Source organism: Lepisma saccharinum, chromosome 2 (genome assembly GCF_977018435.1).
Source record: "Lepisma saccharinum chromosome 2, izLepSacc3.1, whole genome shotgun sequence".
Classification (NCBI taxonomy): Eukaryota; Metazoa; Arthropoda; class Insecta; order Zygentoma; family Lepismatidae; genus Lepisma; species Lepisma saccharinum.
Window position 1 is genome coordinate 90,390,397 of NC_139230.1, and position 17,464 is coordinate 90,407,860.

The 17,464-nt window shown below is 37.6% G+C and overlaps 1 protein-coding gene across 1 annotated transcript in view; it reads right to left on the reverse strand.

Moving 5' to 3' along the window:
* Positions 1-418: 418 nt before the first annotated feature.
* The window catches only part of LOC145984465 (uncharacterized), a 35,041-nt gene continuing 17,995 nt past the window's right edge, over positions 419-17,464 (reverse strand). Inside the window, exon 3 of the mRNA XM_083118124.1 lies at positions 419-1,141. Coding sequence (XP_082974250.1) covers positions 701-1,141 — 441 coding nt within the window. The 3' untranslated portion in view covers positions 419-700. The remainder of the gene's footprint in view (positions 1,142-17,464) is intronic.

The window sequence follows — 17,464 nt, forward strand, 5'->3', positions numbered from 1 at the left end:
ATCTCTTGCATTGAGGATCGAATTCACATAATTGGGTACTGGCATATGTCAAGTACAGAAGCAAATTTCCATTGAGTTTCATATGAGAGAATATTTTCCTCTTTTGCTATATATAAGGATAACTTGAAAGACACAGCAAAATTGGAATTAATGTTGATTTTTTTGTATAGTATGTTAAAAATTAATTTCAAAACAGAAATTACAATAGTTTTTATTAGGTATAATTTACAATTCAGACAGTGCTTAATCAAAAATACATAAACCCATCTCTCATTTTCAGTAAATTTATACCACAATTGTTCAGCAATAAATGTTACAGTATAAATTTAACATAATCAATGCCATGATACTATGTTATGAGCAGTCCTTGAAGTTCCACAGATATATGATAATATTTTATGTGCAATTGCTTTCATGTAACATGTTTCTTGCATTTCTTCATATCATTTTCACTCCATTTACATTCCATCATGTCACATTTTCTACATTTGTATTCTTTCATGTCACTTTTTTCCCATTTGAATTCCTCCATGTCACATTCTCCCTATTTCCACTCATTCATGTAATTTACACCACATTTGCATTCCTTCGTGTCACTTTTTCGCAATATGCAGTCCTTCAATGCACTTTCTGCCCATTTCCAGTTCTTCAGGATACTTTCTCCATACTTGTATTCCTAAATGCCACTTCCTTCACATTTTCAATTCTTAATGTCACTTTCCCCCAATTTACATTCTTTCATGGCACTTTCTCCCCATTTACTTTCCTTCAAGTCAATTTTTCCCATTTTGCATTCCTCTATGTCACCTTCTCCCAATATGCAGTCCTTCAATTCACTTTCTCCAACTTTGCATTCCTTCATGACACTTTCTCCAGATTTGCAGTCCTTTGTGCCATTTTCTCCAGATTTCAAGTCCTTCATGTCTCCACATTTGCATTCCGACATATCACTTTCTCCCCATGCACAGTCCTTTTGGTCATATTGTGAACAATTTTTGTCATCTTCTCCGCATTTGCATTCCCTGTCATTTCCTCTACACCTGCATTCCTTTATGTCATTTTCTTGACATTTGTCTTCTTCCACATCACATGTCGTTCCTTCTTGCAGAGAGACAGGATCATACTTGTGTTCACAGCACTGCTAAAAATAGAAAAATTAATAAATAAGCTTGAAAAAGTTATAGTCAGTGAAAGCAATTCAAAATGTAATGTGTAATATATACTAGGAGTGTTCATGTAACACCTGGACAGAATTTTAACTGTGGCAAAAGACATGTTGAAGCTACAGTTGAACACTGAAAGGAGATACGGCAACATTTCAGGATGATTCACCAGTGGTACCATTCTTGTAATTGTGCTCAGTGTGATATGAGAAGAGATACTTTGAAGGTGATGCACACTCACTCATTGTGTAGTGAAATAGAGGAATCACTTCTTGCAGGTGCTGCCAATAATCTGACATTCCTAGCAAGCATCGTTACAGTGGACGAATTGTGTGTGTACAGTTATGCACCAGAACTGAGGAAGATGTCATTGTAGTGAAAGGGGCCATCCTATGAACGTGAGAATAAACTCACTATGAATTGTCACACCTGGACACATGATAACAGTGCTACAAGAGTGTCCTATAGTGCCTATGTGGAGCTGTTAGCAGAAAAATACCACAGAAATTGGCTTATGAAAAAGGTAGGTTCACCACAACATTACCTCAGTTCATGGATGCTGGTGCTTGACTTCTTGGCAGAGGGTAATATTACTATTGTTTCCCCCTCCTTTTTCCCCTGCCCTTATCCTTTGATATTTTTGTTCTCATAACTGAAACACACACTCAAGGATCAAAGATTAAAATACATTGTTGACAGACATTACGAAAAAAGTACAACAGTGCCGTCTACAAGTGGCAGCAATGTTCATGTTGTAATAAGTGTACTGAAGTGAAAGGGTACTATTTCGAGGGTCATACTATAGACAAAGATGTGGGTCCTTCATTTTCAAACACTCTGTCCGGAATTAAATTAACAAGTTTGCATGTATGCACACACACAGAGCACCCACACACATGTGTGTGTATCAGTATGTGAAAGTTATTTGTTACTCATAACTCAGTTACAAGTAACAGTTATCTTTTTGAGGAATCTTTACTGTAACTAGCTACTTTTAAAAGTAAATAGATGACTGTAACAAAGTTACTTTTTTGCAAGAGAAGAAATGTTTTCCACAGTTAACTTTGCAGTTAATTTAGGACACTTAAATTTTTAACTTGAAATTTTAGAGTGTGAGGGAAGAATTTAATTTTGCAAACTGATTCAAACTATTTGTCTTCTCTGGATGCTAAGGTGAAGTTGGGCTTCAATGTATACCAAATTTAGAAAATCCACAATTCATTGCAATTCAGTATTTCTAATTGCTCATGAAAACTTCAGTGTTTTGAGTGGATTACTACATTCATTTTGAACATGGCAGTCAGTCAGAAAGAAGTTATTGTTGAAGGAATAGAAACAAGTGACACTGGTGCAAGTGGAATTGATGCCACCATATGCAAAGTACCATAGTCAGCATATGAACTATTTTTTAAATAAAAATCTTTTAAACAATGTAGACTCTTTGTTCCATCATTTACTTGTTGTAATATAATAAGTATGGAAAACCATATACAGGGTGTCCAAAATGTCATGTGACCGAGGCTTTGAACATACGTAACTTGTACAAAACAATATAGACATGATACTTTGACTGAGGATTTGCTTTGTCTATGTGGATATTTTTTAGCATTAAGCAAGAAAATCATTCTCCACATAAGCAAAATAATAGGTAGGTTAGGAAGGTTAGTTTCTTGCATCATAAATTTCAAATATTTTATTTCACCTGGGCATTGATTGAATGACAAGATGTTGGGAACACCTGCTACTGCCCTCTGACATGACCAATGTTGCCAAAACACTTCGTAATTTGAAATAAAAAAACACCACGTTTTAATGAAAATTTCATAATTAATCCTACAAATCATGTATAATGCATAAAATGTGTGAAAATTTATAATCCATTTATCAATTGAATAAATACCCACACATCGAAAATTATTGCAAGGGACTCTGCAGCTGTATTTTATGCATGTTCGTTTTTTTACTTTATGCAAAAACATTTTTACACCTTAGTAACTTTTTCCACATATTGAACGTTCATGTCGAGCATGATTTTCTTGCTTCACGTTTAGCAAATATCCACATACACAATGCTAATACCCAGTGTAAGTTTCATGTCTCTATTGCATTTCATATTGTGCAAAAGGTACATACATTAAAACCAAGTAAGCACAACTGTTGGACAAAATGCAGTTTCTACGTGGAAAAGGTTGGTGTTGTGTTGGTTGGCAAGTTCAAGTTGGTCTTACATTGGGCCAATGGTTTTTGCCAATGCTTTTCCAAAAATTGAAAAGTGAGTGAAAACCAGTTTTAAGAACTGCTTTCTCCTGTTAAGACAACTTTCAAAAGTATGCTGTAAATTCGAGAGCGTAAAATAAGTTACATGTAACAGCTTTTCTTTGCAACTATTTCAGTCACAGCACTGGAAATATAATATTTCTTAATGAAAGTAGAAGTTATTTGTAACTTGCAGTCACTCATGAGTCCATTATCAATCGTGAGGGATGAAATATATTTCTTTGCTTATGAATTGCTTATGGTTTGTGTGTTTAGCTGTAGCAAAACAAGAACTTTCTTACACCTATTCTTGTGAAGGTGCTTCAAGATCTATATGTGTAAAGTAAACAATGGTGTTCGAGACTAAATACCATGAAAGATTGAAAACTAAGAAAACACTAGAAAGTGTTTCCTGCTACCACTCCAAGATACCTTGATAACAATGATACCATATGATTTGGAAAGTGCTGTTTACGTGTATTTTTTTTTATTTTACACAAATAATTTGCACGAGAGTTTATATTTGGTCTCACGATAAATTATATCTATCAGAATACAAACCTATCTATACTTTAGTTTTCAGTATGTTGACCCAACAGAAAAACCACATGTTGGCCCAACTTAAAAAATACGGCCCATTGTAAAAACACACACATTGGGCCAACGTTGGAACCATGGTCAAAATTACCATTGACCAAGTGTATGTTCTTACATTTGGCCTACAATTTTCGGTATAATTAGCCAAACGCTGGGCTAACCACTTTTGGTTACATGGGAAGTCTCAATTGTGTTACTTTTGGACACCCTGTACTATGTAGCAGTTATATAAATAAAACATACATACTTATTTTAATACAATTAATAATAATTGATTGTGTGTAAGTTCTATTGCATGAAAATCTTGAGCAGAAAGTAACTACAAAAGTAATTATAGTTACTTTTCAAGTGCCAATAACTGTAACTGAGTCATTTTGTAAAATGAGTAACTGTAAGTTAGTTACTTTTAAAAAGGAACTAACTCTCTGAACACTGGTATCTATCTATCTATCTATCTATCTACGTATGTGTGTGTGTGTGTGTGTGCATATGAAAGCTGAAGGGAATTGCACACAGTATGCAGATGTGAAGATATAGGTAACATAAGAATTATTTTTAAATTGGGACCAGATTTTGAAAATTATTTTTGACTGGTCAATGTGTGAAGATAACTAAAATATGGATGTATTATACTGTATTGTATTTTTTGTTATCCAATTACCAATTAGAAAGTAGACATCATATGTCAGTGTCCTCTACTACTGGATTGAATTGATTTGTTGTTTAAGTCCACTTTATGCACAGTAAGGCTAATCAGGACTGGACCTACAGTTTAAAGTGGGATCCGAACCACTTGTGCCTCCACCGGGTATCGAACCCAGGACCCCTTGATTACAAGGCGACGACGCTACTACTGCGCCATCAGGGAGGCCCTCCTCTACTACTGAAGCAATTCAGCAAAATAAGAAAAAAGCTAATATCAATTGACTACTTTAAAACAGGAATGGAGGAAATTTATGTGTAAAATAAGAAAGATTATTTTAAGAGATGGTGTGCCAAAAAGTAATATAACACATAGAGTCAGAAAATGAAGGAGAGGTAATTGAATTTTAAAAAATAGGTGTCCCTGACTTCATTTAAAAATTGTGTGTTTGTTTGTGTGTGTGTGCGTGTGTGTGTAAATATAATTTATTTCTTAGATCTGATAATTTTGGACATGTTATTTGCCAGTTCTTTTACTTGTATTTTACTTCATTAAAATAAAATAACTTTTCCTGTACAGTATATTTTCATACTGTCACATAAAAAACTCTACTTTTACAGTCTGTTCTGTCTGCATTAATTTCCTCTCAATTTCAACATTGTATGAGTTTGAAGGAAGATTTTGAAGTAGTTGAAATTACACACTTTCCAGAATCATAAGACAAAAGTCACTAAGAATGAGGTATCTGGCTACAATGGGTCACCTAAAGATATTTATAACTACATATGGCTTTCTTAAATTATAAAGTACATTACACATAAATATTCAATATGTAAGCTACATTACAAAATAGCCAATATATCAATAAGTAAACAATAAATCAGATTTGGGGAAATTGCTAAAAAAAATAGCAAGTTAGTGGAGTAAGACGACATGGCAGTTAAAAGTTCACAGTGCAAATATAATCAGTCATCCTAAAAGGTGTCATGGCAGAATACAATCAGATGTAGTTGCAAGGATCTGGAACAAAGAACATCATTGAAACCATGAGTAAGTTTCATTTTTCATCTTCCAAATGTAATATTTTGATTTTTCAAAATGTGTTTTGCATTAGATGTTTCAAATTATTTTCCATAAATGAGAGAACCTGCTGGTAATGAAAAAGCAGTGCCGTGGGCATGGCCATATTTGGAGAGTGGGGTTTTAGGGTTCAAACTACCCCGAAAGTTCTGGCATGTTGGATTAATGGAGGTTCAGAAACCTACAGGTAAATCTGTAACACATTTTCAAAAAAATATTCACAGCTTCAATAAAATACAACAGGAAGACAATGCTGAAACAATCCAGCTAGAATTTTCAAACATTTGTAATTCTGAAATTTTAGCAAAATGGGTTTAATTCTCAGAATCATAGTCCAGCCACAATCCCTTCATTTACACTTCTGCTGTCCTCTGTCCAGTGTTGTTCTTGGATCAGACTGAAAATGCCCTTATGATTGTCCCAAAATTCCCGTTCTAACTTTTAAATTCTCTGTTCGATAAGGTTTTAAATGCCCTCTGATAAGAGTTCTAACCTAGGCTATCCAGTTTGGTAGTGCTATATGTTCACTATACTTCACGCAGCGATAGATATAGTGTATATGCATTTAATCTACATGTGGTCTTATAAAACACATACTTGTGTAGTGGTTGTATATAATGGTGTTTGGTAAGTATTGGAGAGTGTTGGAAATTGGGATCGAACTGGTCCTTAGAATCCTCTCCTGGAATTGATACTGTTTATTCCAAGGAACAAAATAGCAGTATGTTAATAACAGAAATGAAGTTCAGTTAGTTAGTATTCGAACAGAATAACCAAACAAAAACTGTGCTAGATTGAAAAACTGAGGCTCTTACAATACAGGCACCAGGTTATGTAGATTATTCAGCAAAAAATGCATGCTCGACCATGTTTTACCATTTAATCCAAAGAATAACTGGTTCCACAGTTTTCAAAATTCCAAAAATTAAGTTTTATATAAAGGGTCAAACAACATAAACTTTGTGACCAGTGGCGGCAATTAGGGGGGCAGGGACAGTAGTACTCCCCACTTTTTGCCACTTTTGCTCTCGCATTATATTAAACCTTATCTACCAAAGGAAAGTAAACTGTCCTTGCTCCCTCTCTGTATTCACACCTTGCCCCCACAGTTAAGACACCTTGCCCTCTCCCCCTCATCAATTTTGCAACCCAATTGCTGCCACTGTTTATGAATAAAATTTCTCTATTACATTTAAAGCTTTTTCTTGAAGGTATCTAAAATTTAATAAGAAAATATAATGACTGTGAATTTCAGCACACACTGTATGAAACGTAAAAAAAATATATAATGAAAACAGTTGTCCTGCATATTCACTCACATGATGGATTGAGTAGAGAAATCTCCTCAAGGATATAATGACAGCAATAATAATATTACTATTAATAATAATAATAATAATAATAATTTTGGAATAAATTAGTTTATTATTATGAAATTTTAATTATTATTATTATGTATTATTATTATTATTATTGTCATTATTTCTATTATTCAATTCTCTGGTGATGCCCATGGGACCAATTATGAGTGAACCACCGCCTGATTTTTTTTTTCTGCCTACGGCCATGGCTGTGGGTAATGGTTCACATATCACAGTGGGGCAAAATTTTAATCAAAGAACTGTGCAAACTACATCTGAATCTGCATCTGTGCAAAATTTTTCAGATTCTGATTTGGATTCATCAACTAGAGTATGAAAATCAGCCTTCCCTTCCCAATGGGTAGATATCTCAGAAGAAAAGGAGGAGAGGCCAAGGGTCTGAAATCATAACCAGTTCACCTTTTAAGGGTGCAATATCCCATGCATTTTTCTATATCATTTGAAATTAGTCACTAACATTTTTTTTATTTTTTTTTTTTGCCCCACTGCATGCACACTTTTACCGAACCTTTTCACTATTCGTTAAAAAACTATACATTAAAACAAATATATTCAAAGTGTTAATCTGTGGCCTAGAGAAACTGAAAAAAATAATGTTTGAGGTTTCTTAGGTATAAAGTTTTAGGTTCATTAATGGTTTGGTAGCTTAGATCCAAAACTTAGTGTGCACTCTTACCCTTACCCTGCTATACCTTACTGTTACCATTACTTTCTGGAAATAGCACATTACTTTGTCACACAATAAGGGCATATAACTCCTTACACAAGTACTATAGTAGAACCACGAGCAAAACAACCTGCACAGACCCGCAGCTCCTGTGCACCATACTCTAACGAGTAGGGGAGGGGGAGAGTGGACCATGCTTCCTTATGGCCCGAGGTGAAGGGAAGAAGAGAAAGCTGTGCAGGGACTTTTCGTCCCAAGGTTTTTTCCTTGTGGTTGATCTATACATGAAATCTCTCTAGCACAAGTTTCACCAATAACTTTACATGCATGCATGTTGAAACTTGAAGCCATGAGCAGATATGTAGGATATGGAGAGATTGACCATTTCCTGCCAAGATGAGTATATCAGTTGCTACATCATCAGAGTTGAATTGATACAATATGATGCATACTTCTACATAAGCTGTTCACAGTGAGAAAGTAACCCTTCATTGGTATACGTCTTCCAGAGTAACGCTGTTGGTATATGGTGAGTGTCACGCTCACATGTGAATTTTATTGATTACTGTCATTTTTCGAATATCTTTTTAAATTCATCATGTTAAAAATAGTTTATAAACATGTATTGAATAACATATATCACTTATAAATTAAATGTTATCACAAAACATGGACAGTCATCAAAATGACGTGCCTGCACATACTCAGAACAATGACACAACCTATAAGTGGTATTACCTGTATATATACATTCCACATTACAGCTACATGAGACCAGAATATCTGGGCCTGAAAACTTACAATTATATCCCAATGTAAGATGCCTGAATCCAATTAGGTCTAACACCCAAAATAGCATATATGATGTTTCCAAGTAGTTGCAAGGTTAATTCAACAGATGGCGTTCGTATGTCATTTAGACTGTCCGAATAACATGATTGAAACTGTTGGCTGTACATATAGTGCAGTAATTTGAGGTCAAAGACCTCGTGATTGTGTTCTACATGATCTAATATTGCATATGGTGGTTATTACTTACTGCCCCTTCCAAGTGATAGGTGTTTATATCTCTAGTCAGGCCCATACCCAAGGGGGGCCAGGGGGGCCTTGCCCCCCCCCCCTCGAGCCATGAAAAATTTTCATTTGAACCTATAAAAACCTACAAAAATTATGTTGATGGTTTTTCAAATTTTGCATGAATTTTGATTTTGTCCTTGTGCAAATGAATAGGTTGTTTCTGGACAGAGGCAAGTACTAGAAGTCTGCAATATTGGGCTATTTTGGTTCAATAACAATTGATGCAAGGCTATCAGATGCTCCTATTTAGTCGGAACAGTCCATTCCTTTTAATCCTTTTTCGTCTCGGCTCTGAAACTACAAGTTGCCATAAGGGAAGAAAGACTCTTGTACCACTACATATATTGTACTGGTTATATAGGACTTTCTGTAGAATACTGTGTACATTATTAAAATTGTCTGAACTTTTTATGAGTCAGAATCAGTTGTTTCACACTCGACAAATAGGAACCCCTTGATTGTTGAATGGTTTCTTCTATTACAGTGTCACTAATGTTTCACATAATTAGAATAGAGGGGAATTTTCTATACTCTTTACATTATGGAAGAAAGGTTCATCAATGACTGCAATTGATTGATTTGGTGTTTTAAGTCCACTTTATGCACTGTAAGTCTAATTGGGACTGGACCTACAGTTTAAAGCAGGATCCGAACCACTATGTGTCCCCATCAGGTATCAAACCTGGGACCCCTTGATTACAAGGCGGCGATGCTACCACTGTGCCATCGGGGAGGCCCATCAATGGCTGCAATACAAAACCAACTATATAAGGAGCAGATAGCTCTCCACCCGCACTGCAAGGTCTGTGATCTCTTTTCGCCACCACTGAGCAGAAGGAAAAAAAATACTTTGTTTTCTTTCTCCAACATCAGGGGTTTTCTGCAACTGATGCTAATCTGAAACTCAATGGCTTATGGTAAATTGATATTATGTAAATAGGAAAATCCACTTTGCAACAGAATCGTTGCTAGCTTCTTGGGGCAAATAATTGCCTGAAGTACCTTTAACATATATTGTTATTTGTCCAAAACACTCAAGATTGATTGATTGATTTAGTTTATTTTACTTCGTGTTTTCTGCATCTTGGCTAATTTGTGAAGATGGAGATGTGTGATGAAATGATGAAATTGATGAATGGACATTCACAAACAACCAAGCCCAAGCGGGATTCGAACCCAGGACCCTTGGCATCACAACGCAATGTGCTAACCACTCAGCCAAAACACTCAAGAAATTAAGTGCTTTATTACTTACGAAATTCTGTCAATCGGAATTTGTTTTACTGTAACATTTCTTCTTTTCTACTTGTAATCATCTTGAACAGAAATACACAGTGGTGTGACCGTACAACAGACAACTTTCACAGTGTGCAGAGGACATCAAGGCCAAAAAATTAGATCCCAGAGCCATTGAAAATGGAATTTTCTATCCCACATGTATGTAACCCCATTCAATAGCTTCTTGGTTGCCACTGGCATTTATTTTTACTGTCGAATAAGTTTTCAAAAATGAAAATACACCATAGAAACAATATTATGCCAGCAGACACACTGCCAGGGTGAAGTCACTTAGCCGTTGCCTTCAGATAATTTATTTACAGGGTTTTCACTGACTTCAAAGTCTTGGACAACTGGAGGAGTCAGGAAAATAGGGCTAGGACTGAGGTCATTGGAAAAAAATAATTTCTTTTTAAAAATGAAAAGCTTCCAAGACCTGGAAAAGTCAAGGGAATTAAATTATTTTTGCTTAGAAGAAACACGTTTCGTTTCATATTCCCAACAATCTTTCATTTTGGGTAATATTGCTTATAAAATGGTTCTTTAATTTATTTTCAAAAATGTTCAACAAACGTGATTAATTTGATTAACTTACAAAGTTGAAGTGTAACTCTCATTTCTTAGCATGTTAAATCATTACACAGTTATGTAAAATACCTGGAAAAGTCAGGGACTTTGCAAGATGGTTGTGAACCCTCATCTATCAACCTCACACACATATGTTGCTTTTCATAGGCTCCTTGAATTATTTTTTAAAATAAATAAAAAATAAAATGAAAGAACCTTTTCATAAACAATATTACCCAAAAAGGAAGATTGTTGGGAAGATAAAACAAAATGTGTTTCCTGTTACAAATTCTGCCAAGCAAAGTAATTTTATTCCCTTGACTTTTCCAGGCTTTGAAAGCTTGTTTAAAAAATCATTTGTTTTCAATGATTCCTCCAGTTGTCCAGGACTTTGGAGTTAGTGCGAACGCTGTAAGTAAATTATCTGAAGGGAACGGCTAAGTGACTTCACCCTAGCAGTGTGTCTGCTGGTGTTATATTATTTCTATGGTGTATTTCTTGCTTTAGAATCTTATTTGACAGTAAAAATAAATGCCAGTGGCAACGAAGAGCTATTAAATGGGGATGCATACATGTGGGATAGAAAATGCCATTATCAACGGCTCGTAGCATCGAATTTTTTGCCCTTGATGTCTTCTGCACACTGTGAAAGTTGCCTGTTGTATGGTCACACCACTGTGTATTTATGTTCAAGACAATTACAAGTAGAAAGGAAAAAAAGTTACAGTAGAACAAATTCAGATTGACAGAATTTCGTAAATAATAATGCACTTAATTTCTTGAGTGTTTTGGACAAATAACAATATATGTTAAAATTACTTCAGGCATTTTTTTTGGCCCAAAAATTTAGCAAAGATTCTGCTGTAAAGTGAATTTACATATTTACATAATATTAATTAACCCTAAGCCATTGAGTGGCAGAATGGACATCAGTTGCAGAAAAACCCTGATGTTGGAGAAATATTTTTCTTTTATCCATCTGCTCAGTGGTGTCGAAGAGGATCACAGACCTTGCGGTGTGGGTGGAGAGCTAAATGTCCATTATATTGTTGTTTTTTGTATTGCAGTCATTGAATCTTTCTTCCATAATGTAAAGAGTATAGAAAATTCTCTATTCTAATTATGTGAAACATTTGTGACACTGTAATAGAGGAAACCATTCAAAAATGAAGGAGTTCCTTGTTGATTAGGTGTTTTGAGTCCTCTTTGTGCAGAGCAAGGCTAATCGGGAATGGACCTACAGTTTAAAGTGGGATCCAAACCACTATGTGCCTCCACCACGTGAAGAGGTTCCTATTTGTCGAGTGTCAAATAACTGTTTTTGACTCATAAAAAGTTCAGACAATTTTAATAATGTACACAGTATTCTACAGAAAGTCCTATATAACCAGTACAAAATCTGTAGTGGCGCAAGAGTCTTTCTTCTCTTATAGCAAGTAGTGTCCAAGCAGAGGCGAAAAGGTCGGAACATGGATTAAAAAGAATGGACTATCCCTAATAAATTGGAACGTCTGATAGCCTTGCATCAATTGTTATAGAACTAAAATAGCCCAATATTACAGACTGCAGACTTCTGGCGCCTGCCTCTGTCCAGAGACAACCTATTCATTTGTGCAAGGAGAAAATCGAAATTCATGCAAAATTTGAAAAACTATCAACGTAATTTTTGTAGGTTTTTATACATTCAAAAAAAAAAAACTTGGATCGAGGGGGTAATGCACCCCACCTGCTTAGGTACGTGCCTGTCTAACTACCCTCTACCATACACCCCCCACACACAAATATATATATATATATATATATATATATATATATATATATATATATATATATATATATATATATATATAAATCAAATAAGGTAAAAGGAAACACTCACCGGACAGTAGGAAAATTCAAAATTTTCGCTAATTTATAGCATCATCGGTGTGAGAAGAAACAGAAGACGGAACCGGAAGTTGGGGTCCTGCAGAGTTGCCAGGTCCCCATTGAAGAAGAAGCGGTGCGTAGAACGAAAAAAACACTGTTTCGTCACCAGGCTCGTCGTAAACTGTGAGTGTGTAGGATGAGTTGGGAGGGTGGGTGAGGGTTGGGCATTACTGGGTGGCCTTGTTCAGGCCAGGTGGAGTGGTTGCACTCATGGCCGATATATAGGCCCTCCCCCATCTTTTGCGAACAGAGGTGTTGGCTGGTTGGGGTAGGAGGTGGATGCAGTCGTTGAAACTGATGTTGTGGTGGTTGGTGTGGACGGCGACAGTGAAGTCCAGGTTGTGGGTGGAGGAGCGGTGGTTATTGATGCGGAGGTTGAGGGCCGTTGATGTTTCCCCCAGGTAAAAATCACCACAGATGTTGCAGGTGAGGATGTAGATAAGGTTTGATGCATGGCAGGTCCCTTTGGGATGGAGGGTAAATTTGCCAGTGGCCGTGTGCACCTGGAGGGTGTGAGAAGTGATGAGGATGGGACAGGTCTTGCACCTGGGTTGGTTGCATTTATGGGCAGGGGGGGTGTTGGATGTGTGGTGAAGGAGTGTTGTGGACCAGGATGTTTTGGAGGTTAGGGGGGCGTTTGAAAACCACCCTGGGTTTGTCGGGAAATATGTTTTTGGTTTCGGGATCACTGTGGAAAATTGGGAGAAGAGAGTGCAGTGTGTGCCTGATTTTGTTGAGGTGGGGATGATATTGGGTGATGAGTGCAGGTGGGTTGGTGGCAGCAGATTTCTTGGTGGTAGTGGTATGTGCGGCAGCTCGTGATATTTGCTTGGTGACCAGGATGGAGGGATATCCACGGTTAACCAGGGCCTGGTGTAGGCGGAGGTAATAATTCTGGCGGGAGGTGGGTGAAGTGTTCAGGCGCTGTCCCCTGAGGGCCAGAGAGAATGGAATTGCTTTTTTGGTGTGGAACGGGTGGGAGCTGGAGAAGTGTAGTTATTGCATGTGGTTGGTGGGTTTTATGTGGATGGAGGTAGTCAGGTACCTACACTTCTCCAGCTCCCACCCGTTCCACACCAAAAAAGCAATTCCATTCTCTCTGGCATGTGGTTGGTGGCATGTGGTTGGTGGGTTTTATGTGGATGGAGGTAGTCAGGTACCTACACTTCTCCAGCTCCCACCCGTTCCACACCAAAAAAGCAATTCCATTCTCTCTGGCCCTCAGGGGACAGCCCCTGAACACTTCACCCACCTCCCGCCAGAATTATAACCTCCGCCTACACCAGGCCCTGGTTAACCGTGGATATCCCTCCATCCTGGTCACCAAGCAAATATCACGAGCTGCCGCACATACCACTACCACCAAGAAATCTGCTGCCACCAACCCACCTGCACTCATCACCCAATATCATCCCCACCTCAACAAAATCAGGCACACACTGCACTCTCTTCTCCCAATCCTCCACAGTGATCCCGAAACCAAAAACATATTTCCCGACAAACCCAGGGTGGTTTTCAAACGCCCCCCTAACCTCCAAAACATCCTGGTCCACAACACTCCTTCACCACACATCCAACACCCCCCTGCCCATAAATGCAACCAACCCAGGTGCAAGACCTGTCCCATCCTCATCACTTCTCACACCCTCCAGGTGCACACGGCCACTGGCAAATTTACCCTCCATCCCAAAGGGACCTGCCATGCATCAAACCTTATCTACATCCTCACCTGCAACATCTGTGGTGATTTTTACCTGGGGGAAACATCAACGGCCCTCAACCTCCGCATCAATAACCACCGCTCCTCCACCCACAACCTGGACTTCACTGTCGCCGTCCACACCAACCACCACAACATCAGTTTCAACGACTGCATCCACCTCCTACCCCAACCAGCCAACACCTCTGTTCGCAAAAGATGGGGGAGGGCCTATATATCGGCCATGAGTGCAACCACTCCACCTGGCCTGAACAAGGCCACCCAGTAATGCCCAACCCTCACCCACCCTCCCAACTCATCCTACACACTCACAGTTTACGACGAGCCTGGTGACGAAACAGTGTTTTTTTCGTTCTACGCACCGCTTCTTCTTCAATGGGGACCTGGCAACTCTGCAGGACCCCAACTTCCGGTTATATATATATATATAGAGAGAGAGAGAGAGAGAGAGAGAGAGAGAGAGAGAGTATATTATGAGAGAAAATTTATGAAAATTTGCCTATGGGTCTGGGCCCCCTCAAAAAAATCCGGGGTACGAGCCTGTCTCTAGTCCATATTATGATAGCTCATAATTTGTACTTTACAGCAATGTGCTTAGTTTAGACTTTAATCTACAGTCCAGTCTATAACAAACGAAAAAAGAACACTATGTACTCATAGGAATATTCCACGAATATGACATTTGTTACTTTGTTCACATAGAGTGTGTGGGAGTCGCTAAGGATGATGAAGGACCATTAATTCGCCCAGTCTGTGATGTGTAATCCATGGTCTTCTGGTGTTTGATTATGACAGGACAGTTTTTGTGTTCTGGTTTGTAAAGGATGTTCTTCTTGTTTAATCTCATAATGTCATTATGTAACTAAAACCTAAGTATATCAATATACTTATGTACCTATTGAAATAGCATTGTGGTACTTTCCTTACAATTTCTGTTGAATTTTATGATGTGAAAGAAAAAATATATTACTATATTACATATGTACCCAATATGGCCTAAACATTACTTTTTAGCAAAATCTTCACTGCACCCATGTTGTTATTTGGAACTGACTCCAATTTTCAGTAAACATCCAGAAATGTTTCCTCTTTTGAATCTTGCGGTTAGTTTTACCTTTCTAACTTAATACACCATTAGAAACAATTGCAAACCTCAGGTAGAACATCCATTGTAGTATATTCTAACCAGTGGCGTAGCATGGACATTTCGGGTGGGAACGCCAAGTCTGAAGGAAGGGTCGGCCCTTTCTTGCTAAATAATTTACTTATGGTATTAGTCGCCACATGTATTGTTTATTTGCCTCAAGTCAGCTGGGTTTTCAATAAAACATCATCCGTGCATGTTTTAGCTAGAAAATTAGATGCCTCACTATGCCACAAATGTTTTGAACTCTGGTATTTTATACCTTTTCTTATATCTTTCTACATGACGCAAGTCATTAAGAAACCTACCTGAATCACAAGCGCCTCTGCACAACAGTAGACGTCATTGTTGTGGATGATCTAACTACTGATTGATTTTGTTTATTTTACTTCGCTTTTCTACCACTTTTGGTTAATTGCGAATATGAATATGAGTGATGATATTGATGAAGGGACACTGACAAAGAACACCCGTGCTCACGCCGGGATTCGAATCAGGTAGCTCTGTCGTCTTGGTGCACTGTGCAAAGCACTCTGACACGGAGGTGGGTGGATGATCCTAATATCGTTCACTCTACTGACGTAACAGTGCCGATTAGTAATTCAGACACTGTTTATTACATCTTGAGAATGCTGATAAACATTTTAAAATAATTTTGTCCAGAGACAATTCGATGTTAAGAGTTTTCAAATGAATGCTAAACATTTCCATTGACACAATATTAAGCAGTTAGATAATAACGAAAAAATAATAACAATAAAAATAATAATAGTTTTGCGGGTTAAGTGGTAGAGCAGCCACGAGGACTTCACCAACTTATTTGACAAAAACTGTGTTGATCTTTTAGTTTCTAATGCACATCGCTGTTTTCGTGCGATAAATTATACAATGCAGTGGCCATTAAGAAGCGGTATATTTGAGATTGGTAAAGTTACGTCAGTCAATATTGCATATTGCAGTATCACATAGCACAAGTTGCATGAGCGCGAAGAACCAGGTAGGAATTCTACCGCTGTCGTCTGCTGCAGAAGGCAGGAAGGGTCACATGAACAAATCACGTAGCCCTCTGCTCCATACGCTGGCGTATGAGAGAGCATTTGCACGCGTACTGTAGACATCGAAGCTTTCCCTCCAGAAAGGCAGCAAGGAATATAGAGTTCTTTACGCCGAACCTGCTCGGTGTCCGGCCAGGAAAGGCATTGAAAAGAGATGCTAGAACGAGTGTTGAGAGTGGAGCGTTGCAAGCGGATCGTGAAAAATAGCTATTATAATGCCATGAAGGTCAAACATATATGAAATTAGTCAAGATTTACTTTATATTCACAACATTTACGCATTTTTGAAATTTTAAATCAGGGAACGCCGGGCGTACGGGTGTATTATAATGCTACGCCACTGGTTCTAACATATAATCAAAGTATAGTGAATGTTAAGTAGGCCATAAGTAGGAAATATTGGATTCAAGTACCTCATTCTATCAATCTACAATGGGCATTCACTTCAATATTTCATTGATTAACATTTCTCTTTGGGAAGAAGTACTTTGTAAGGTGAGAAGGGAGCAAACCTTGTCCCATCACACCTTCTTACAAAGCACCCTGAACATGAATATTGGTATGACCACTTCCCGGTGAGCAATGAAGAGTCTGTAAAATTTCACAAATGATGAACTCCAGAAGGGGTTGGCTTTCCTTTTATATTATGCTTGAGTTGACAAGTGCACCCAAGAGATGTACCAGAAAGTGTCCTCAACTATTTCCAAATAAGCTTTGTCTGTTTGCTTGAAAACAAAGCACATTTTGTCCAGGACCCAGTTGTGAATTTATCACATTCATAAACGCAGCACAAAGTAATGAGGTATCAATTAAAGAAATTACAATTACATATAATTACTGTTAATATTTTACTAAGAAGAGCACCAAAAAAGCAACTCGTAACTTTTAATTATGTTATTCCTAACC